General features: G+C 35.5%; 1 protein-coding gene across 9 annotated transcripts in view; it reads right to left on the minus strand.

The window, feature by feature from the left end:
- Positions 1–25,744, minus strand: part of LOC134538265 (titin) — a 358,395-nt gene that overhangs the window by 103,233 nt on the left and 229,418 nt on the right. For 7 of the 9 annotated variants that reach the window (XM_063379416.1, XM_063379423.1, XM_063379419.1 and 4 more), the window contains 9 exons: positions 25,285–25,505; positions 23,872–23,946; positions 19,692–19,796; positions 19,130–19,312; positions 17,905–18,052; positions 17,703–17,772; positions 13,538–14,584; positions 11,474–11,537; positions 7,077–7,133 (listed from right to left, as the gene is read on the minus strand). In XM_063379416.1, coding sequence (XP_063235486.1) covers positions 7,077–7,133; positions 11,474–11,537; positions 13,538–14,584; positions 17,703–17,772; positions 17,905–18,052; positions 19,130–19,312; positions 19,692–19,796; positions 23,872–23,946; positions 25,285–25,505 — 1,970 coding nt within the window. The remainder of the gene's footprint in view (positions 1–7,076; positions 7,134–11,473; positions 11,538–13,537; positions 14,585–17,702; positions 17,773–17,904; positions 18,053–19,129; positions 19,313–19,691; positions 19,797–23,871; positions 23,947–25,284; positions 25,506–25,744) is intronic. The other 2 variants (XM_063379425.1, XM_063379426.1) reach the window with 1 other exon arrangement.

Consider the following 25,744-nt stretch of genomic DNA (forward strand, 5'->3'; position numbering starts at 1 on the left):
AAGTATGTACATGTACAGTGTCATTTGGCATGAAAAGATTATCGGTACTGTGTTAGGTTTAAATCGACCATGTAAGAAGTGCATTACATGTATACAAAGGGCCTGTTTATACAAAAAATCTTCCTAAAATAATTATGATTTTTAATTTTATAAAGTTATGTGGCTAGCATTAATAATGTCACTCTGTCTTCCTGCATGGTCAATTTAAAATTCATGTAATGATATGTTGCAAGGTAGATAACTAAATATATATTATAAAATATGTATATAAATGTGTGAGTGTATAGTGCTAAGAAGACTGTAAATGTTATATAAAGTTCATATGAATGGAAATGTTTAAACTTGCAGAAAAAATATTTTTTTTTTTTATTATCTACAAGCGACAGAATTAATTTTAGGAAAGAACATAAGCAGCAGAAAGAAGTAGTAAAATGTTACAAATGTGTGAATTTTATAGTTAAAAACACGGTCACATGCTTCAGAATTTACTACTTGTGAGATGAAGGTGTAATGGATAACATACAGTGCATACTAATGTGATTTATCTGATTCCAGAAATGTTACAGCTGAGGTGATCTACACAGCATAGGTTTGCGAAGCAGTTAATTATATGTTAGTTGCATACTGTGTCGTTAATTTAGTTTGGGAGATGTAGAAAGAAGCGCACAGACTACAGATTGCTACAAAGCAGTTTGTAAAAGTGTAAATACTATGTTAACTGTTATGGTGAAATGTAGTGTAAGTAGAAAGTGTTAACACAATGAAAGCTTACTATAAATTAGTAACTCAGCTACTCAGCAGATCAAAAAAATATTTGATGCAAAAAATAAATTTATGATATCTCAAAGTGCCTTTTTCATCAGATAAAGAGAGAGAGAGAGAGAGACTGTGTGTGTGTATACATACACACACATATATTCAGACATTAAAATAATTAACTATGTACATGCAGATAGTTTGGGGGGTAATATATTTTTGTTGTTAAAATAAAGGATTTTGAAGAATTTATTTTATTATTTATTTTATTATTGTCAAAAACTAATAAATACAAACTCAAATAAGAATCTGTACTGAAATAAAGTTCTAGTAATAAATGTATTACAGAATAGTTAATTAACACAACAATGATAACCTCCACACCTGCTGAATGCTGGATTATAGTTGAACTTGAAAAAAATGTCAGACAGCTTGTGAGACAAAAAGTGTAATGGATCACATATAGTGCAAATTGATGAGACCCATCTGTTTTCAGAAACATTACAGCTGAAGTAAACTGTACTGCATAGATTTGTGGAGCAATGCATTAAATGTTAGTTGCGTACTATGTCATTACAGGCAAGTGGATACAAAATTTTTCAGTTTCTTTAGTGCCACAGATTTAATTAAATTTTCATAATGTTTAACACTAGTAAAACAAGCAAAACTACATACCTATACGAAAGCAGAAATTTATAATGATAAAAGGAAACTGCAAAGAATATCATGCTACAAGCTGCAAATTAATATTTTTTTATAATAGAAAAAAGCCATTCCAAGCAGAAGAGAACAGAAACATAAATATGAAGTGAGTAACTTAAAATATGTTTGTTTTATAGCAGCTGTTACAGTGTGAGCGAAGATTGAGGTCAAACCAGTATATTATAGATGAACAACATTTTAACACAGCATTAGTTCTTCAACATATAAATTCTGAAACCTGCAAAAGTGTCTAAGAAGAAGTTTAGCTTTCATCAACATATATACTAAATTAGGCTTGTTATTCATACTCAGTTATGTTTGTTACATAATAATTAAAGAATTAAGTTAAAAGTTGAAACAGTGCATAAATTATATTTGAAGAAAAATAAACAAAAATAATTAAAAATGAAAGTTAGCATAGATAGTAACATTTACACTATAATTATTTGAGACTGAAAAAGTTTGTGATTTCATTTAATAACTGGTTGTACTCTAAGCCAATGTAGTGACAGAATTATGCTCAACAGAGTCAAAAATATGAATGATCTTTTAAAAACACTGTAACCAATCAGGTAAATAAACAACAGTAAATCTGGTACAATAGATGTTTCCAAATCCTAGCTTAGGCAAATGAATACAAAGTTTTCCAGTCTCTTATGACATAGATTTAATTATAATTTTCATAATGTTTAACACTATAAAAATAAGCCGAACTACCCTGGGACATATACAGGAAAGGGGAGGGGGGGGTGAGAATATATCACCCTCCCCCCCAAACATAAACCCTAAACTAAAAAAAAAAAAAATATTATTCGCACAAACAAATGGAAAGAATTTGAAAGTGAAATGAAAAACAGGAAAAATTATTCCATAAAATTAAATTCTGAGGTTGCTCCTGCAACTACATTCATATAAGAAAGCATAGAATTATCATGAGGAAGAAAATAAATTATTTAATACATAAATTCTACATATAATGTCATGCCTAACCTTCTATCTTTATTCTTTTTTGTCTAATATTATTTTACATTTAAAAAACATGTGAGCGGTGTCTCTCAGTACTCGACGAGATGTGTAACATCTAACCTCGGAAAGGAGCAAATTCAAATGTTCTCATATTGCAAATACACTTTTAATAAGAAAATTTAATATAGAATTATTTTAAATAATGCAGAGCATGATAAATATATAAGCAAATTGTGTTTCCAACTACATTTAGTGACATAAATCACACGTAGTTTCTGCGCCTACCGCTAGAATTCATTGCCGGAGCATCTCAGTCGACTATTGAATCATTTGATTAGTAGACCAAAATTTTTAAGTATATAATGAAACAGGTCCGATAAAACTGATAAAGACTTCAAAAAATACTACACCCTGGTTTTGGACCTGATGATCAACAAGGAATTTTATTAAAATACTGCCCATTTTGTTAAAACTTTACTAAACAGTTAATACTATAAAGTTTCCCTTTGGCTTTGTGAACTTTGGTTTGCACCATCTGACACAGATGGCAGCACCATGCGACTTCCGTTCCATTCACGAAATTACTTCTACCAAATGCAGTATACCACGAGCTAAGATGTTACACATCAAGAAATATTGGCAGATATGGGAAACTTAAATTTGTTAGGTACCTATCCCATAAAAAAAAATTTTCACTTTTAAGAATGAAAATATGTTAAAATGGGTGGTTCTAGAGACATCTAAAACATGACTTAAACAATTCAAATTTAATGAAAATCCTTAAAATTTCCAAGCTTCCTAATGTGACTGGCTTCACAACACTGGAGGGAACTTGCTGGACCTTAAATTTGGCTTTCTCTTCCCGCTTTAGAGTTGACTCGAATACAGTGTCAACATAAGTGTCAGCTACACAGTTTCTTGCAAAAACCAAAGGTCCCCCACCTACCTACTGTGTGCTAAGTTTCTGCAAAAACCTCGTGATTTAGAAACTGCTGCTCAAGATATCTGAGTAGGGTCTGTTTACGAAAAGTATTTAAGAATACGCTGAGGGCAGATGGGTATCTCTGTTTCCCTGTTTCGTTATTTAACTGTATCAGGAGAGTGGAAAAGGCTAAAACACGTGTTTTAAGAATAATTTTTAAGCATGAAACTCTCGGTACAGAGTCTTGGAAGCACTCAAAGGACGTGCATTACACCTTTATCTTCATTTTTCCACCACATAAAGTTATGGTTACCGCTCAAATCTCATAGTTGCCCTATGCGGGACGAGAAGACTGCGCGTCGGTTCAGAGGAGATACCGCTCTATATGCACCAGCGAGCATCGCACCTATCATCCCGCCTCACTAACACAAATACACCCATGGCTAGACGGACCCCTTAAACATGTACGATAATACTTCATGAAAAGTCTTGCTCTAGCATAGTACCTGTAATTTTCGTAGAATATTTAACCAATTGTGTGTGTTCCAATGCCGGCCAGAAAAGATCCTGGTGAACGTGCGTAATTTTCCAACATAAATCTCCTGATTATGTGTGTGTTACTGCCTGCATTACTGGAATAGTATTCATATTGAGGTACTATAGTTCGTGCAAATATGAAAATGTTACTGTAGATAACAGAAGTGATAACACCACTGTTGGCTGGCCGCTGCCATTATGACCCTAATCGCTGTAGGCCACTTGATAGGTCTGTAACGCCAAGTGAGAGCTCGCTTGTTGGCATATGGGTACACAAGCCAACTTGGCCAATCAGGTTAAAGTTAAAGAAAAAGGTTGTGAAGGTATGATTCCTTATCATCATTATTTAGATCCAAGAATTTACAGGATATCCACAAAAGAATGTCCCAGTTTGAATGGTATATTACAACAGTTTAATTTAGACTATTTACAACAACTCATACTTCAAATTGAAGGTAAACTAACCTAGGTTTTTACAAAAAATGTTCAAAATGTGCACCTCTAGTTATACGGCACACATCCAAACTAAAAGACCAAATCTTCTCACACTTTGGTAATCATGTCCGAAGTAATGGAAACAATGGCCTCTCAAATTCGGTCTCTCAATTCTAGTAAATCATTAGGTAGTGGCAAAATGTAAACATGATCTTTTATGAAGCCCTAAAGTAAAAAAAAAAAAATATGGCATGGCGTTATGTCAGGTGAACATGGAGGCCAGGGAAAAAGATATCTGTCGTCTCAACCATTACGACCAATCAAACGGTCAGGGACTTCGACGTTCAACCACTCTCGTGCAAAGAGATTCCAATGGGGAGGGGCTCCATCCTGTTGCCAAGTAAAGTTTACAGGTTTACTCTCTACTGATTGGGGGGGAAAGAGCCATTCTTTCACTCTGCAAGCGAGAAAAAAACAAAGCAGTATTCGTGCATGCGCTTATCCAAAACTGTTTGAGTTACTCTTTAATTGTGACCTTTAACCCCCACTCTACAATGCCTACAGTTAATACTATTACATTTTATAACTGGGTCATTCTTTTATGGACATACTGTATTTTCAACAGCATATTAGTTAGCCCATTTACTATTATCTTGATTCACTCTTAGACCTAGGCTTACAATAAGAACTATTATCAAAGTGATATAACAGCAGTAACATGAGGTAAAATTACAGTCTGATTTTTAATTATTTCACAACTGATGCCATAAACAAATAATTTTAAAGGTTTTTTGTTTACATGTATTTTTGTACACATAATCTTTACACACACTGTCAGGCCTTTCATTTTGCTGTGTTATAGCTCAACCTATATTTTTTTTTTCCTAGTTTTGACATGGCAAAATACACATATTAAGATAAGTAAAACATAGAGCAATGTCCCAGCCAGTGATATCAAGACAGCACCATCATGTTGAAATTAGGCGTTTTAGCTGTAAATTTAAATTTAAGTTTTACTTTTATCAATAAAATTTATTGGCAAGAGTAAAAATTTTATTCAAATTTGTAACAATGCTAGTAGATCTCAATGAGATCATTAAATAAATGTATGCAGTTCCCCAAATACTTAGATTAGTAAGTAATTACCATGAATAAATGCAACTAAAAAAAAAAAAATAATATAATGACCCTTATTCATACATTAAATCACAAACAAGTATTTAAAAATCACAAAACATGTATCAGATATAATTTGATTAAAAACATTTAAAAAATATATATTTTCCTGTCTTTCAAATGATCACCAAAGAAGTATATAAAAGATTGCAACAATTTTTGATTTTACTATGAAATTGCAGATCAGTAGCTGAGAATAAAAACTTGTTGATTCTAAAAAAGTCCAAAAAACATTTTTGCATGCTAATAAAATTAAAATAAAAAAATTAGTTTTATAATAGAAATTAAAAAAAAAAAAAGTATTGTAAAATTTGGAGATACCTAAAATAGTTAATCAATGTAATCATTTAAGAACATGATTAAGTAAACTGGTATACCAAAAACTAGTTATACACTTTAATTCACACAAAATTTAATAGTTACTTTATATTTTGTAATTCTGTAGCTGTTTTGGGATTCAAACCCACTCCCTTACAGCTGGTGATCTGCTCAGAAACTCAGACATCAAATCAAACCAGCTTTAACAAGATGTTATGCTATCTATTATTTTAATAAACATCACAATTATTGCCATTATACATTAATACTTACTGTCTATATTACTGTTATTTTGCTTATATGAGAAATCATTTAAACACATTAAAAATATTCTTATTAAAGCCTAATGAAATTTGTGTCTGGTAGTTAAAGTAATTATTGCCATGATCTGACTACGCCAATGATTCCAAGCCAGTCAAAGCACAATTTATGTTATAGATGTTTTTATGTGAAGATGATAGCATGAAGATGACTAGAAAATCTGGAACATACTTAATCTAATCTAATGGCCATTTCCATAGCAGTGACAAAAAGCAAATACTGGGGAAACTGTTTCGACACAGCCAAAATGCTCAGTATCTTTATTTTGCAGAAAATCGAACAAAAGTTGTTCAAAAGATTAAAATGACAGAAAATGTCAAAATGTCAGATTTTTGCCTTTATCTGGTTTCCAATCGGTCAGGAGTTTCATGGATTGCCGTTAGCAATGGCTTTACAAACTTAGTTTGCTGAGGCAAGTATATGTATCTCAGGGTCAGGGTTTTTTTTTTAAAAAATAATATTAATGAAATTTTGTTTTTAAATTTTGAATAAATTTTTTAGCTATTTTGAGTTTACCTGTCACTTAAGGTCTAGATCTCTTTAAGTCACTACTTTCCTTAAATATTTTATTTACTTTATTAAATGAATGGTGCTTTTATCAACGTGTCTTGGTATTTTTTTTTTATCTCTAATGGCAAACAGGTGGATGGCTCACAGACAAATATACTATCTGATCCAACAAGTTTATTTAATCTGCAGAAGATTGGCTAAGCTATAAGTGCCACTAGCACCAGCAGACCTGAGTCTACGAACACACTTCGAGGGTCTGCTGAAAGCACAGACTTCTTTGTGTGCTACCACATAGCACTCAAAAATCTGCAAAAAATTATTTTGAAAATAATGTGGTGACTTAACAGTCAAGTAGAGAAAAAAATATATAAATATATAAAATCTGATAATGTTGGTCGATTCACAGAAATTATAGCATAGTATTTTGTCAAACCTTGTTTCTCTGCTTCTATGGTTTTAGTCTTCTTTGTCTTCAACAATTTCTTTCTCTCTGTGAAATTACAAAAAAATGTTTATTCTAATTCCTCAGTCACATTTCCCTTAGAATAAATGCTAAGAGTTCAGTTTAACAGAATTAACAGGAACATTATTCAAAACATGAAAACAAGATTTTCCTAACAGCTGGTGTAGGTACAATAAAATCCAACTTTCTTTTTTTTTAACACTTTACCATATGAACTGAAATAAAAAAGTTGTAAAATAAGCAAAATAAAAGGTAAAGGAAAATGGTTCAAAGCAGACTAAAAGTGTAAAATCAGAGGATGTTAAAAAACAAGTTCTTCTGTAATTTATTAGGAACATGAACATGAATTTTAGATAGAACAGCGATTGACAGCGATTTTTTTTTCCGTAGTTACGTGGAAACTGAACTTTTTTTTTTGTAAGCCTAATGGAACATATGACAAAAGTATTTTAACTGTGTTTGTTTGCTATAGAATTTTTTTTTTCATTACACTTATTTTGTGTAGCAGTGTAAAGTAAGTGGAATATTAATTACTTTTATGTTAATAGTATAATCATTCTTTCATGTGTGCAGGGAGTTCCAAAAACTTGGCCACCTCTAAGCATTCAAGAGTACAACATTCTGTGACCAACTGCTAAATATAAGATGACGAATCTTACCAGAAAGGTTGGTACCAAATTCATACAATTCTGTAATTCAGCTCTTCTGAAACTAATGCAGAAGTACTTTTTTTTTCTTGACAACAAAAGGAATTTGTTCTGTTCACTTACATTTAAAAGTGTTTGGATTCTGCTAAATAGTAAATACATAACTACATTTCAGTTATAAATAATGAAATAAATAAACATTTTTATCTACATTTGAGCCTCAGAAATCATGAGTTATAAATTCAGTTTATTAAAAGGTTAGGTACGGTATATGTAAGTAATTAATAAGTTCAAACTGATTTGATTCCTGGAAACTTTAAAATAACGTTGAAAATTTTTAGAGAGACTTGCATAGTGATCAGTTTTTCTGGTGTGTATTTTCAGTCCATGAACAATACAATAAGTCAATAATTATTATTCTTTTCATTGAAGAATTTCCTTTTCATGTATTAAAAAATAAATAAATAAAAAAATAAAATTTTACTACTTTATCAAAATAAATTTAAAATGCTTTTTTATTTATTCCAAAATTTAAGGGTGTGTGTTAAAAGTGAGAGTATTTAGCAGTCTAAAATATGTGTACATTCAAATAAAAATAAAATATTTCTTACAAAAAATATATTTAGGCTTTAATAATGTCATAACTAATACTGCACAGCAAAATGCTCAACACATTAAAATCAATCACAAAAACAATTTTCATTTGGAAACATAACATGCAATAAATGAAATAACATTTATAATATTAACAAAAAAAACTTAACAACACACATGAGTTTACATACACCACAGAGACAGATTGTAATGTTTAACACAACAGTCCAAAACAAGTTAAAAAAAAAATTATTTCTCAAACATTTACTGTTCCACACTTAGTATTTGTTAAGTTTTTTGGGACACAACAAACAATTAGCACCAAAATGGTAATTAAAAAAAAAATTGTCCTAAGTCTTTTCAGTGTGTGCAATAAACACAACATTAGTTAAGTACTAACCACAAAGCTAACTTCACAAAAAGCACGTCACACGCCACAAACAACAAGGCACTTTGGACTGGCGGGGGGCAGTTCAACTCTCGATGGGAACACTCGGAAGCTTGTTAGACACAAAACCATGCAACACGCGACGAGCGAAGAGGAAACATCTCCAGACATCACAGGGAACAACAAAGCTGTAATCAAAATAACAACGGTGTTACTTCAAGGGAAAAAAAAATTGTGAAAGTGATAGCACACTTCCACAGTTCTCCATGCAAAATAAAACTATGTTATGTGCTTGCGTTTCGGGATCGCTACGTTACCTACACCCAAGTAAATTAAGTGTTTCAACTACACACATCGAGCAGGAAGTCATATGAGTACAGAAGCAGGAAAAATTGTGAATTTTATGGATTTAATCATCTCGCCAAGTGGTTTTATTCATCTAGTTGAGACTCATTCAGCAATATTTTCAAAGAAAACAGAAAAATAAAAACACAAAATAGGTTATTAATTCAAACTTCCTCGCCAATTTATTACATTTACTTGACATCATTAAATTTATGCATTATTTAAATTATTTTGCTAAACATGTAAAATTATAATATTTATACTGGAATTCACTAACGTGACAGCAGAGACGCAAAGAATTAATACCAATAACGTTCGACACATCTATGACGTCAGCACAACATTAATGGCAGATGCAACAGAATTCCCTATTACTATTAAGACATATTTTCTATTTCCATCACGTCGTGGGCGTGGCATTATTAAAATATGTGTCAACTTTTTTTTATATATTTTTTTTTACTTTTAGGTTTCTTCCTACTTAATTTTTGTGTGAAATCTTGGAAATGAAATTACACGCAGAGATTTTTACAATTGAATGTTAAATTTGAATTAAACAAATTACTCTCAACACATCTATTAAAAAAAACCTGCACACATTGATGGCTATCGAATATTTGGTGCATATGTAACTGCAAGAAACATTTTATATACAATTGCTTATATTTGGTTGTCATGCAGATAAAAACTGCATGTTCACAATAACGCCGATATTTTGCTGTCATATCACCATATTCACGTTGCACCGTCACATTTTTGTGATTCCAAAATAAATATAATGTAAAGATTACAGATCTAACTTTCTTGCAAAAAAAAAATAAAGGGCTTATAAAAAAATTTTAAAAAATATATGGATCTCCTTTAGACAACATGTGTCTTATTTCCGGAACATTTTATCACCAGAAGCTTGTTAGAGCACACAATTTACTACAACTAATGTGCTGATATGTGTTGTCAGGGATTTGCAATCCCTACTGTGAAGAATACCGTATGCATTACTAGGATGTTACAATATCAAGATCAGGTAATACTTATTTTATGCATGTGTAAGGTAAATACGAGAATAAGTTTAAAGTCGCAAAAAAAAATGTGGTTCAGAAAACTATGTTTTAAATTAAAATATTAGTTTACTAACGTCAGTGTTGCTGATTTATACGTCTCAACAAAATACAATATCTTACATGAAATATATGTGAAAAACTGAAAACTATAAAAAAAAATGTCAAGATATGTCGTCTCAATTTTTTTGGCATATAAATAGTATGTCCTGATTTTCATCATTAATGAAACTTAATTATAAAATATATCATGCAATTTTTTTTTAAGTCAATGTTGTCTACTTTACACATGCCTTTAATATAAATTTAAGACAGGTAGTTTTAAAAATTAAAAAAAAAATTAACATGCAAGGCATTTATTTAGTCAACTAATACATAGTATATACACAGCAAAAGGTCTTTAGCACAATGCATTCGGGATCTTATCAAGCCAGATTTGCAGTGTTGCTAGATTATCAAAGGTCAACAAAAGGAATACCAAAGAAAAATGAATATACAGTACAATGGTATTTAAAATAAGTTGTTACAAGATGCAAGAAAAAATTAATAATGTTCACTACACTAAAATTTTTTTCACAGAAATGTACTAGCGAATGTGAAATATAACCCGCAAGTAAGCCTGTGTGAAGCTTTGTCCAAGCGAATCAATCAAACATCTTTTTAATATTTGATTATCTTCGGTTGTGATCAAAGCTTTGCGTTTGATGTGAAGCTTTGCATTTTTTGAAAAGCTTTAAAACATCGGAAGCTTAAGATTTGCTCATGAAATTATTATTTTTTGTATATGTTCAATAAAGTTAGTTAGTTAATAAATCCAAAGAAGGCACTCCGATCACTTTTATGAATGCTCAATATTAATATTATGCATGATTATTTTATAACTTTACCGAATGATGTTATATATGGGGCCCAATTGGTTAATAACTAAATCAGTTCAAACATTTAAACTTTTAATGATAATTTTTTTACTTCAATCCTGTATAATATAAAATAAATGTAATACAGCTTCGCCGGGAACAATATTCACAATTCGATTCGACTCCGTGAATATTTTTAAAACATTCAATTTGATATTCGCTTTGCATCAAAAAACTGGTATTTGCACAGGCCTTACTCTGAGCGAACTAAAAATGCCGGTAATGCATTAATGCCACCTGGTGGCCAAAATGGACAGCCGGAATACACCCGAAAAAATCTGAACACGAGCGACTCATTTGATTGGTACAGGATTACCGACTGTGCTGAATCATAAAAATCTAGACAAAAGACCTTTCACTTTGGATATTGTCAACAAATAACAGAAAAACTTCCACACAATTTGAAACATTTCCATACCTTGCATATGCACTTCAGTCTGCTGAATGGATTCAACTGTTTCGGTAATGCCTTCTGTGACAATCTGGAATACAACAAAAGAAAGAGCAAAATAATACCTTCTTGGCTGTAGTGAAAATAGAAAATACATAGGTGATGCAGTTTGCTGTTAATGTAATGGTGTAAGACAGAGTAGAGGAATTCATAACATAATTCACAGTGCCTACATGTCTAAAAAAATTTTAAATATAAAAAAAAATTAGCATTGTGGCTTTGCACAGTTTATAAAAAAAAATATCGGGCAATGGAAAAGGACATACAGCTTGATTCATTATCTAATAAAATGGAGGGTTATGTTGGCATATTACCACAAAATTCTCAGAATACATAACATATTGCTGGGTTTACATTCTTGAACATAAAAACCAACAGAAAATGTCATTACTAATATGTTTTATTGAACTGTAAGTGGAACATGGAGACAGAAGGTGTAAGAGAAAGACAGAGACATGTGACAGAACGAGGGGAAGAACTCAAAGAGGGGAGTTACTTAATCGCAGTTGTAAGAATAAATGTTGTAGCCAATGGTAAGGCAGTATTTCAGGGAAGTCCCCAGCTAACTGAATTTTCCTTAAGTGTTTTGTGGTGTGCTGAGTTCCGTCAGTCGTTCAAGTGCTGTGCCGTGAGGATGTGTGCGTGCAGCCGCTCGTAAAAGCATGTTATGAGATTGTAAAGACTAGTAGTTTCACGTTTGGGTGCCAGGGCTGTGCCGCAATTAAATACCAACCTTAATTTTTCATCAAGTTTAGGACTTTTAACTAGAAATTATGGGCCCCAGACATGAAGCGTAAGCCCGGTTGGTCCGCTGATCCACCGGGAGTATTTTCCCGTACATTTTCATACTCAGATGATGAATTCGCTAGAACTTTATTTTATGAAGGCACAGAATAGTCAGTAACGATCAGCGAAAGTGAGTGTTTGCTACCGGATCTATCATGTAAGGAACATGTAATAATTTTGTCATCGAGATGAATAAGAGGTGGAAATTCTTTTTTGAAGTGTTTATTTGGTAATCATTGTTAGCAGTTTCAAGTCAGTCAACAGTCACAAACAGAATTTTACACCACCATACCTGCAACAGTCGTCGAGGTATTTTTAAATGGTTTTGTTTGTGCAAGGAACAGTCGTCGACTTAGCCGGGCACGATGTGACTTGTTCCAGGATAATCAGATCAAATGATCGTAAATAATTTTTCCACATTTGGATTTTCAATTTATTGTAACTGTGTTTTCCAAGTTTATTTATTCAATCTAAATATTGAGTGTGTAAAAATATTGAAATACTGATTACTTAAAGTAGCTAACAATGGTTTTATTTCATTGTATTCAAGTAATTATTTACAGTGATAATATTGATAACTGATAATAAAACAGCAAGTAAATAGATGAAGCACTTAAAAATAATTTATATTTAATAGAACTCCAAAACTTGAATTCAAGAACAGTTGCTCTTGTAGATTATTAAATCTGATACTATCATTAATAGCTCAGAATGAAAGCTCAAAATTATGTTTAATTTTTTTTTAACTTTCTGAGTCTAAAGTATATGGTGGCCTGTATTTTGTCAAAACCAACTGTTTACTGATAAAGCAATATTGGTTGATTCGAACGAATGCATATTTAGTTAAGTACACCCCTACTAAATATAAGGTGGTTAGAAGCAAAGGTTTATAAGTGAAAATAGTTCATAATAGCAAATAGTTTGGACATATTAAGGTTTTTTTTCTTGAAAAAGAATAAACATTTTGTTAATAGTTTATGAAAACATGCTGCATGGTAGCAGAAATCTTAGAGTACACTTAACAATTTCCCTTGGTCTACAAACAGTTTCATGTTAACATTCAACTAAACAAGGTTGGACTTTATATCCACCTTTATCACAGGTAATGTCCCATACAAGTGCAGAAGGATCCCATTCCGCAACTTTATCGCCAATTTTTACTGACCCACTCTCATCCACATAAAGTTTAGCACCATCTGTCACTTACACCCCTTTGGTTGAAACTCGAAAAGTGCGGGCCCTCACCTCGGAGACGTCCGCGGTCTCCCACACGTGCGGCTGGAAGTCCTCGGGGGCGAAGTGCGTGATGACCTCCTCCACGGCGGCGTGCCGCAGCTCGACCATGCGCATGAACGCCCGGAAGCCGACCGTGGCGGCCGCGGCCACCTCGTCAGTGGTCGACTCCTCGGCCAGCACCTGGGTGATGAGGGACGTGAGCCCCTCGCGCTCCACCACACGCACCATCGCTGACTGGGCCTCCGGGGCCCGCAGCGCCGGGAACCGGTCCGCCTCGTACAGGGTCACGATCTCGCTGACGGCCACCCCCCGGCGCACCAGGAACCCCACCGTCGCCAGCTCCCGCAGCGGGGACTCTCCCGGCCCGAACTCCTCCGCCCGCACCAGGTCCATCAGCCGGGTCACCTCCGTGGCGACCTTCTTCTTCTCCTTCTCCAGTATCTCCTCCACCCTCGTCACCACTTCCTCGGCTTCCTTCGCGAGTTCCGGCTTCACCTCGGTGACGGTGGCCGTTTCCTTCGGGGCCGGCTTCTTCTCGACCCTCGCCTTTCGCGTCCTCGGCTTCTTCTCCTCTACTTCCTCCACTGCCGCTTCCGGCTGGACCTCGCTGATCACTATCGACTCCCGGGTCGACACGATCCTTTCCGCAGTCCTCGAGTCTACCGTGTCTTCGAATTCTTTCGCCACGGTCTCCGGCGTGACTTCGGAGACGACGACGGACTCTCGGGTGGACGTCGTCTTGACCGCCTTCCTCGTCTTCGTGCCTCGCTTGAAAGTCGTGGTGGTGTCTTCGACCGTGACCTCGGTGACGCTCACGGAGTCCTGGGTGGACACCACCGGCTTGGCCTTCTGCTCGGTCACCTCCTCGGTGAACGGCTCGACGACATCCACCGTCTGCACGTCTGAGACGGTCACGGACTCCTGAACAGGTGCGACTGGTTTCGCTTTCTCCTCTGGCCTTGTAATGTCTGTTGTTGTCTCCCCCATGTGCTTGCGTGTTGCCACGCACGAAACCGTAACTGGCTCTTGTGGGGAGATGATCGGAGTAGCTTTTTCCTGTGGATTTAATAAATATACCACCATTATTACAAAATGTTTATAATATATGCAACATTATACCACTTAAACATTAATTCTTACTCTTTTTTCAAAGCCCGGTGTGTACAATTAATGTCTCTATAGATGTCCTCAATTAAAATACTGTCTTACTGCATTACACTTCAATAACCTTAGAACTGAATTTAATAAATTTGCTCGATTTATAAGGTCAAAAATTATTGCTATCTTTGGAAATGTTTTTAGGAGTGTATTTTCTGCAAATAGGTGTGGCTCATGTCAACAGACAATGACAATGCTATTTTTACTAAAATTTAAAGAGAGAGAGTGAGTTTTGTTTGTTGTTATTTTCTAAGAAAACTCAAAAACTACTTGACCAATTTAAAAAATTCTTTGAAATCTACATTATTCCAGATGGCCATATACTGTGTTTAATTTTTTTTTAAATATAAAAATATATAAAATATTAAAGTAGCCAAAAAAAAATGTAAACATTATACATATGTATATCATGAAGATATGCATATCAGGAAGGAATAAAATTACACCATGGAAGAGCGCATATAGTGTGTACTTAATATATTTCCGTTACTTTTGTCACCTACCCTAAAAATCACAGCAACATAACTTAATAAGATTAAAGACCCCGGAGATGCATTTTTGGTGTTTATACAAATAGTTTAGTATGTATAGGTTAGCTATAGAGGCGTTAGGGAACGATGTGGCGAGTGAGGACGTAGAAAGGCAATTCGAGGCGGGGACGGCACTCAGTTGCCCAATTAATGTTTTCTAACGGTATCATGACACGCCCAGGACAACAGGTGTGTTTGTCACGTGCTGCAAGCAACCATAACCTTCAAATTAGCTGAAGAGTACAAAACTAGCCGAGAGCGAGTAGGGACAGTGACGTAGGAAGCATGAGCAGAAGGCCCAGAAAGGGAGGGAGAAAACCGACAGCCAGTCAACGACGAGCAGTCTCTGGAAGTTTGCGCTGTTGTGGTAAACAAACACAAACTCGATCGGACTGGGCTTCACATGCCAGGGTAATTAGTCAGTCAATGGGAAGCCACTCGGCCCAGGCACATGATGGTTCCACGATAAAGTTAAAGTCACGGCAGTAGAGGCCGATGTAGTATCTAGACAAAAGAAAGCAGGGACTTCTCACCTCTTCATCCCCTGCAAACTTTTCAAACTCTTCAAACTCATAAATTTTTGATATTGTAAAATTTCAAGCTTAGCTTGAATTAAAAATGGACAAAAAGAATTAATTTTAATACATAATTTATTAAATTTAAAGTTAATGTAAATAAATCACTGGCGAGAAAAGTATAAGTCAATTTGGTAAGACCGTAAAAGCATAGAACAAAACACTATCAACCGAAACAGAGGAGGTTAGGAATCAATAGGCGGAAATGGTCAAGGGCCAGAAACTTTATTTTAAAGTCTTATACCTGATAGGGTCAGATATGTTTTAAGCTTAGATGTTTTTACATGTTTATAGTATCTTTCAGAAAGTTATATGAACACCCTGATTTTCTTTATTATTGTTGTGATAAAAACTGCTCTTTGAAACCCAACTATTCTTGCTTGTTTTTTTTTTAGTATTAACCTCTTATTTACAATTGAAAAGGGACTCTTTACCCTTCCTATCATGAACAGGCAAAATATGAGTGGTGTACCAACCCCACCACCCCTCCATCTCCCCAATCAAAATTCTAATATCTACACAGAGCATTTAGGGATATAATGAATAATTAACCAATAGACAATCCCAGTAAATTCACTACAATCTCCCTTCCCAACTGCCCTCATATTCATTTCATTATCGACTTAAATCATTTTACAGTCAACACAGGTAACAGAATGTTGATGACCAAAACAATATTATAAATGTGAGTTGGTTTGTTTGTAATAAGAAAAATGGAAAGCCACTAGTCTGAATATAAAATTCTTTCCCTGTTATAAAAATGCATTATTTAAAACCGACAGAGGGTATGTTTTTTTATATGTGCATATATATATATGTGTGTGTGTGTGTATGTATGTATGTGTGTGTGTGTGTGTGTGTGTGTGTGTGTGTGTGTGTGTGTATATATATATATATATATATATATATATATATATATATATATATATATATATATATATATATATATATATCCAGAAGATAAAACAACATTTCTGACTGATATCAGAGAGAAACGATTAGACAAACTGTTTTATTGTGTTTGTAACAACCCAGATTACAGCCTTCCTCACTTCCTCATACAATCCAGTAATAATCATTTGTTAAAATGTTTTTCTCAAATTTCAGGTTAGATGTAAAAATTTTTCCTTTCGAAGTTATTGTGAATGTAATTCTCCGGGTTTATTGTTTTTATTATCAAAATTCATAAGTTTATTTTTGAAGTAATTTTTTTTCCTGGCGTCTTTGTGTGGGAAGGCGTGCTGACGTGATTCTCCTTTGTTTTTTCCACGACTGAGGCTTTGTTTCACACGCTAGGCGTGTGAGTCACGGTCATGGGAGTGTGAGAAAGATACAAAATCGCTGCGTCGTGGGAACAGAGGTAAGCATTTCGTGGAAGCCTCTGTTACCATGCGCCGTGATTGGGGCTGAAAATTACGTCAGCAAGCCCAGGACACTGCCCGCTCAAAGAAGGAAAGCTGTAAAATTCAGTCATTGTCTGAGCATCAGGCTGTGGCCAGGCAATGGCTCCGTGTATTATTTTTTTTATGTACAGTTTTTTTTCGTGCTCTGTTATACGAAATTTAGGGTGATTTTTACGTAAATAAATACAAGTAATACATCGAACTTTGTTTATAAATTTCTTCTTTCTTCGTGACCTGTAACCTGTATGTTCCACTCATCACCAAATTCGAGATAGCCAGAGGTGGTGAGTGGTGACAGGTCATGCTAATCAAACCATTACATGTATTTTTACTAACACATGCAAAGCCTGACAGTGGTTCTAGTAGCTCGTAACAGTGAATGTGTTATATAGACATATCATAATTTTAGACTGTAATAAGAAATGTTGATATTGCAGACAAAGGAAATGGTATTGAAGATTTTGCACAATGTAAATGCAGTTCTATGGATAACCATTAATTTACTTACTTTGGTGGTGGTTTCTTCGAATGGCTTAGCAGACTCCAGAACTTGCACCTCTTGTATGTCTGCGCTCGCCCTGAAAACACAACACAAATTTTTAACGTAGTACTGGGGAATATAAGATGACATCCATGTTTGCTTCCTTATGTATATTTTTTTTCCTCCCTGAGAGACACCTCAACAAATGTAACAGCAAAGCATAACTTACTTTTCGTCCTCTTCAGTCTTGACGACGCCTTTAACTTTTTCTACGTCTTTTGGCTTCTTGTCCAGTTTCACCTTCTCCGGCTTGATCTTTTCTTCATCTTCGCGTGCTTTCTGCAGCTCCAATTCTTTCTTCTCCTCCGGAGCAAGAGCTAATTGGTAACAGTCAAATTAGTTAGTTGCACAGTGGAAATTTTTCCAAATTAATTAGTTACACAGTGGACATTTTTCCTTATTAAAATTTTATGAAAAACAAAAAGCCTGTGTGAATACTAGTTTTTTTGATGCGAAGCAAATATCAAATCAAACGTTTAAAATATTTGCAAAGCAGAATCAAATTGTGAATATTGTTCCTGGATGAAGCTGTAATACACTTATTTTAAAAAAACACAAGATTGAAGTAAAAAAAAAAATCATTTAACATTTGTAATGTTTGAATTGTTTAAGTGATTAGCCAATTTGGGCATATATAAATTTAAATGTAACATCATTTAGCAAAAAATATAAAATAAACATGCACAATATTAAAAAATGAGCATTCATAAAAGCAAATGGAGTGCATTATTTTTGATTTGATTTTTAGAAACAAACTTCATTCAAGCAACAGACATACAACATAAAAAAAAACTATGTATATTCATGAGGAAATCTTAAGCTTCCAACTTTTTAAAGCTTTGCAAGTGCGAAGCTTCACATCAGATGCAAAGTTTGCATCACAACTGAAACTTCAAATAAAATGAATAGCAAATTTCCTGGCAAAGTCAAATTGAATATTAAAAAGAGCTTCGAGTGATTCACTTAGTCGATAAATCAGTTTTAAGAGGATTGTTTTTTTTATTTACAAATTTACTGCTTGTGCAAAATGCTAAAATACTAAGGTCATCATTGATATTACTCTATTGCTAACGGCTTAAGCAGAAAAGCTTTAGTTTCATTCACCTGTGCTTTTCTATGTCTTTCGCACTGTTACCGTTGTGGTTCGTAAAAATTTCTTAACTTAAAATCCTCAACACCAGTGTGGTGCTCAACACAAGATGGTTCCCGCAACTTAGAACAACATTGTTACACCATTTGGAAATTGCTGACAAACTTTTGTTCTGAACTTTACAATCCTTTTGCAGTTCATGATTATTTATGTGAGCTAAGTAGAAGAAATGATGCAACTTTTATATTTTGCTCCACTTGGTATTTTACTGGCTACACATGTAATACTATTCTAAGTATCTTACGTTGAACTTGGAGGTGTGCCTTGGTGGTCTTGACACCTATCGCGCTCGTGGCTTTGCAGATGTAGGTTCCTTCGTCCTTAGGCGTCGCTTTGTGGATAGTGCACGTGGTTTTGTTGTCTTTGATCCTTATCTTGACGTTCTTTTTGTTCCGTATTATCTTGTTGTTGTGGTACCAAATTATGTCTGCAAAGGAACATAGAAAAATGAATGAAGAGGCATACAAAGATTTGGTTTAGGTACCATATCTAATTTCTAATAGGAAACATTTTTAACATGATTTGGAAATCACACAGGCACATTTCCATTTTATTTATTTTTATTGATATTGATATTTTATAAAATTACATTGCAATAAAGTACCATAAAAAATGATGTGGCATGACAAAACTCATTGCTGCTAATATACCTACGTTTATGTACATAGCTTACTGTCAGATAATTTGTAACTGTTTTATGTCATTTCTTGTGTTAAAAACTCTAGGTCTAATAATAATGGGAGTTTCAGTATATCCATGAAAAAAAAGCAACAAATATTTTTCTATGCCGGTAGAAGCAAACTTACCAGGCATTGGCGTTCCAGAGAACTGACACTCAAACACAACTGTCTCTGTTTCCTTGGCCCGTGTATCTCGAATTTCTTGAACAAATGTTGGCACAGACTGCGTAGCTGTAACACAAATTGCACACACATTTTCTCTTTATGTAATCTAAATATTAACTGTATAACTGTAATAAGTGTGTAGTGAAACACAAGCGCATAGCGATCTGAAAACAGTTCTTGAGCCCCAGTGTGTTCGTAAATATCTAGAGCAATAGAACGTTCCGGGTGCGTCCTGTGGTATTCCAGGAAAATGTGTGTCCAGATATAAAATAAATATAGCCAATCTATTATACCACTTCATTACGGGTATATCGCTCTTTCTGTCAGCACATCATTGTTATGTTTTATTTGAACGCATCTACAGGTTTTGCTTAAACAGTGATTTATATCAATACAACACTGTAGTCGCTCGTTACTGTATGGAAACAAGCCTGCATAAACTAAAGGTACGTTTCATTTTAAAATTTTATCAAATTTTTGATGAGTAACGTCTTACTTAGCTCTTAGCATACAGCATTCAAGAAGAGAAATTTCATGATTGGAACAGAAGTTGCATGGAAACGGAAATTTGTGAACCACGGTGCTGCCATTTGTGGCGGATAGTGCAAACCAAAGTTCACAAGCCAAAGGCAAAGCTCAAAGTATTAACTGTTGGGTGGATTTTAACAAATGGGCAGGATTTTCATTAAAATTCCTTGTCGAAAATCAGGTCCAAAGCTGGGGGTTTTAGAATTTTTTCAAGTCTTTTTATGCTATTGTCAAAGCTATTTTAAAATATACTTTAAAATTTTTCTCTGCAAATCGAACAATTCAATAGTCGACGTTGCTGCTCTAGCAATGAATTCTAGTGGCGGGTGCAGAAACTACGTGTGATTTGCATCAATAAATGTAGTTGAAAACATAATTTGCATATACATTTATCATGCTCTGCAATATTTTAGAGAATTCTACGTTATATTTCATGTCCGAGTTTCGTATTATAAGTGTATTTGCAACATGAGAACATATGAATTTGTTCGTAATGAGGTTTGTGTTACATATCTCTTGCAAGTACTCAAAGGCTCGCTCACATGTTTTGAAAGTAATTTTAAAGAAATACTATCTATTGTAGTCATTACCATGGTGCAACTTCAGGAAAATTTCCTTTGAAAACTACCAAAAAAAAAAGTTGATTGAGTCTTCAGTACTTGCAAGAGATGTGTAACATCTAACCTTTGCAATGAGCAAATTAATGTGTTCTCATGTTGCAAATACACTTAATAATATGAAACTTTGACACAAAATTTAAGGTATAATTAATTAAAATAATTCAGAGCGTGATAAATATACACCAACTGTGTTTTCAACTAAATTTTATACCTAGTTTTCCCACCCGCCGCTATAATTCACTGCATGAGCATCTATGTCGACTATCGAATTATTTGATTAACAGGCGGAAATTTTTAAAAATAAATGATGGAAACAGTTCCGATAAAAGTGATAAAGACTTGAAAAAATTCCAAACCCTGGCTTTGGGCCCCATTTACGACAAGGAATGTCATTTAAAAACGGCCAATCTTATAAAAATAAATTAAACAGTTAACGCTACAAGGTTTCCGTTCGTCTCTGTGAATTTTGGTGCATGCCGTCCACCGCAGGTGGCAACACCGTGGTTACACATTTCTTTTCCACGTGACTTCCATTCCATTTAAGAAATTACTTTTACTTTTACAAATGTGTGCAGAGATCTAAGATGTTACACATTTTGCCCCTCTCCCTTAACACCCCCCCCCCCCCCCCCCTTTCGCTCTTCAAGGCCGATTCTTTGGGTATTTCCTCGACACGGTCACATAAAACCGCCTCTAATGACATCAACAACGTGTAAACTACAAAAAAAAACTAAAACATTATTAGATTAAGAAACTCAATATAAAATGGTTGTATACACAAAAACAACATGAACTTTCTGACTGTATCACATTCCTACAGTACTTTTCTTGGAAAATCTACACACTGTAGGCTTTTCTAAAAAAAATTTTAATGGTACAGGCAATGACGATATGCAATCCAGATTTCAGGTACAATTGGCCTTACTAAATACGAATTCGCTAAGTGTTTAGTTACCATGAAACATTTTGCTGTTTATTTCATCTACCAAGAACGAATCCTTCAAATGGGAAAACTGCAATGTAAAATCTATGTAAAATATCTCAACCAATAATACAAAGACTTTTTAAATTTGATTCTCTATTGTGAAATGAAAATGGCTTTTGGATCTAGCTAATATAACATCATTTTAATTAAAAAAAAAAAATAATAATTCTGATGAGAAAATTAATAGGCCTACAATGGATGATTGGTTGAAGCACTGTGATCCCATTTTTACAGTTATGGTAATTTCTTACCAACACACAAAATTTGAAGTTATACGAAAACTAGTGACTATCAACAACATTCAGCAACTTGAATAAACTAACATCAGTTCCAGCTAAATATTTTTGTGTAGTCAACCTCACAAAAAAATAACCTTACCACAAAGTATTAGTTTGCATTTAACAAAAAAAATGTTTGAAAACTTGTTGCAGAAGATGAATCATAAACATGCCCAATAAGCATTACTTAACAAACACAACTTATGCTATATTACATACCTAGTGACTAGAGTTGATTAAGTAGCATTTAAAATTGCCCAGGGTGAAACAGCTTCTTTTATCAGTGATCTAAGCAAAACACAGAAACAGCACACACATGCTTTTAGAAATTGACACCAATCAACACACACACACACAAAAAGTAATATTTTAATTTTATTTAAACATAAACAGCTCTACTTTACTCAGGAGAAAGAAAACAAAAAATATTGATAAGTGTTAATTTCATGCATGCTTCACAGTTATTTATGTATGTAGTTAGAAAAGTCTACATGTTAAACCACTATTTTCCAACAGCCAAGCTGCAGAACCATTACTAGGGTATAAAATAATAGCTATTAAAATATAGATTTTTTTTAATAATGTAAATGACAGAGAGTTTTTTCGGCGTTTGTAGAATGCAACGAATTTTACTGATCAAAAACATAGTATGAACAAATTTGTATTTTAATAAATTATGTTAATTTGTTATGATATATTATTTATATTTTTTTTTTTTTTTTTTTTTTTTTTTTTTTTTTTTTTTTTTTTTTAAAAAACCATCAAAGTGGGCCTGGGTTTCTTAAGGTTTGGGAACTACTGCTTTGACATTTAAATCTTCAGCTTACTTCGAGATTGAGTATCACATGATATTTCCCCCAATGTTAAAATTGAATTCCCCCAAGAGGCAGGTGTTACGATGTTACCTGAGTAGTTCTGATCATCATCGTCAGAGGTTAGAAAAGCAGCAGCCAGGCCGTTGCCTTCGTTAGTCATGCACTGGCTCTCGAGCAACAGGAACTCCTGCAGTTCCTCCTGGCTGTCTGCGGTGTGCAGCTGGTGGAAGCGGGAGGGGTCCAGCTCCCGGGGCTCCAAGAGGAACACGGAGGGGTGCCGGGGTTCGCTGTAGCACGCGTTCGTCCGCTTGGGGGACAGCACGGGGATGCGGGACCTCGGGAAGGTCTGGTACTTGGTCCCGACGTCTGGCCTCATCGACTCGTCCGCCGTGGGGAGAGCCTCGCAGGAGGCGGACAACAGCCTCATCTCCGTCTCCTGGGAGCTCCCGTCGCTGCTGCCTCCGGGAGAGGACGGCTCGCTGCCCTCCCGTATCGGCGAGAGGTAGCTGAAGACGGACTCGTCCTGTGGCGCAGTCTCTTCCCCTACGTAAACTATCTCTATCACTTCCTCCTTCTCCTTCTGCTGCAAGACGTAGAGGACCGGTACTTCCACAGCGCTCGCGGCCTCGGCACTCGGTGTCCCGGTCGTGAGCGCCCCGTGCCCGCCGCTGCTTCCCCCCCCAAAACCGTCCCTGAGCTCGTCGGCGAGGCCCGCGGTGCCCGGCAAGTCGACCCGGTACCTGCTCGAGGGCACGACGGACACGACGAGCTTCTGGGCCGCGACATGCACGCGGGGCTGAACACAGAGGGACTCGGGACTGCTGGGGGCAAGCCGGCGGACTGCGCCCTCGGACAACACACCGCCCCTGCCATGCTCGGGCATGCACACACGCTCGGCAGACGACGCTCCGTTACCTCGCTGCTGCTCCTGCAGCTCCTCCATCTTGGCTACCCACTCCGGCTTGCGGTACTCCTTCGTGCCGAGGATCTCTGCGGGAGAGCACGCAAACAAAAACCACGGTCAGGATGCTCCGAAAGCACCACACTCAACCACTTCAAACAGAACTCGCATCTGAGAAATTTATTCAACTTGTGGTAATTTACTTCTTTTCAGGTAGAGACCAGAAAAATTCACAGTTTCATTTCATGATAGGTTAAAATTTAAAAAACATTTATGTGCAACCCAGCAATAAACCTGCAACCAAAAAATATCAAACTATGGGTGTCCCCGTTAATACATCTCCCAAGTTATCAGCCAATTGAAAAGTGATTTTGTCCAGAATATGTATGAAAATGTGGAGTCTATCATAGAGTTCATTGAAACAACAAATTTTTCCAGTCCTCATTCACATGATAAATAAGTTCAAATCATAGCTAATCATAGTACCCTTATCCATAGCGAGTATTTATTTTAAACAATTGTGCATAAAAGCACAGCACTTATTGTCATTGAAAAACACACTGAGTTCAGTTTGAACGGCATGTGACAAGAGGTGTTTGTGGAATGTACAAGTGTGGATGGGTACGTAATGTGCTGTGGTGTTCTGCAAAAGGTTGGGGGGTAAAGTGGACTTGAGGATGGCAGATCTGTCGACGCAACACACTACACATTCTTCACACACCATTACCAAAAGCTGGAAAAACAAGAAAAGCAAAAATTTTATTATTAAAAGATCATTACATAACTGTGCATTAAAAAACATTAAGAACTATGTGGAAAACACATTAGAGCATAAATGAGCACATGACTGATATTACTAATCAGTAACAGTATCATGTTTGTATGAAAAATTAAAGCAACATTCTAATGATAACTTTTCATAAATAATTGCCGGAAATATTACAAAATGTTCATTCCGACGTGCTCGGTAATGGTGTATCACGTCAAGCGAATTAGTAGACGGTAAGGCTTTTTTTTTTTTCTATGATGAGAATTTTCAATAGAGTAACTTTTCTGAAGCCCACCACAAGTACATAAAGTGCACATTCATAAAGGAATAGCTGCTGTGTATATGTAGTAGAAAGATAATACATACGACTAAGGGCCGTTTGAAGGCTCTGATCACGAAACCCTTTTACCAAGCACTTCAGATTGAACAACCAAAGTGGTCCCGAGATGGAATTAAAATAAAAATACAGATTATTTTTTTTGAAGTCACATAGTTTACAATTTCAGGTAAAAAATAATCTCGAGCTTCAGCCAAATGAGGGCAGTTTAAAAAATAAACTTTTAGCATACATGCATAAAAAAAATAATAAACTCGTGCTCTGGCCCCTTCCGCCGAGAGGTTCAGGAAAAGGTTCCCGCACGGCCGCGCGCGTGCCTACCTTCGACCACGAGCTCCGTGGCGCAGCTCTCCGCGCCCAGCTCGTTGTGCGCCTCGCACACGATCTCGCCCGCGTCGTCGGGGAACACCTCCGTGATGGTGAGCACCGAGGTCCCGTCCTCCAGGTCCTCCATCTGGAAGTCGCTGGAGGGCGCCAGCCGAGTGCCCTGCTTGTACCACGTGACCGTGGGCTTCGGGCTGCCCGCCACTTTCACCTCCAGCCTGCGGCCAATCGCGAGAACTTTCAGCGCGGCGCGCTCGTAACTTTACCTCGAGAACAATCAACAAAAAATATTTTATTGAACACCGGACATGTACCCAAACTGCCTTTAAAATCTCTCTACAACGCACCGGTAAATCCGACGAGAGATCATCGTAGCGGCCATACTGAAAATTCGTAACAATCGCCCGAAAAAAAATTAGGAAGATATTCTAAAAAAAAAAATCATTCGAAATCCTCC

Source organism: Bacillus rossius, chromosome 13 (assembly GCF_032445375.1).
Source record: "Bacillus rossius redtenbacheri isolate Brsri chromosome 13, Brsri_v3, whole genome shotgun sequence".
Classification (NCBI taxonomy): Eukaryota; Metazoa; Arthropoda; class Insecta; order Phasmatodea; family Bacillidae; genus Bacillus; species Bacillus rossius.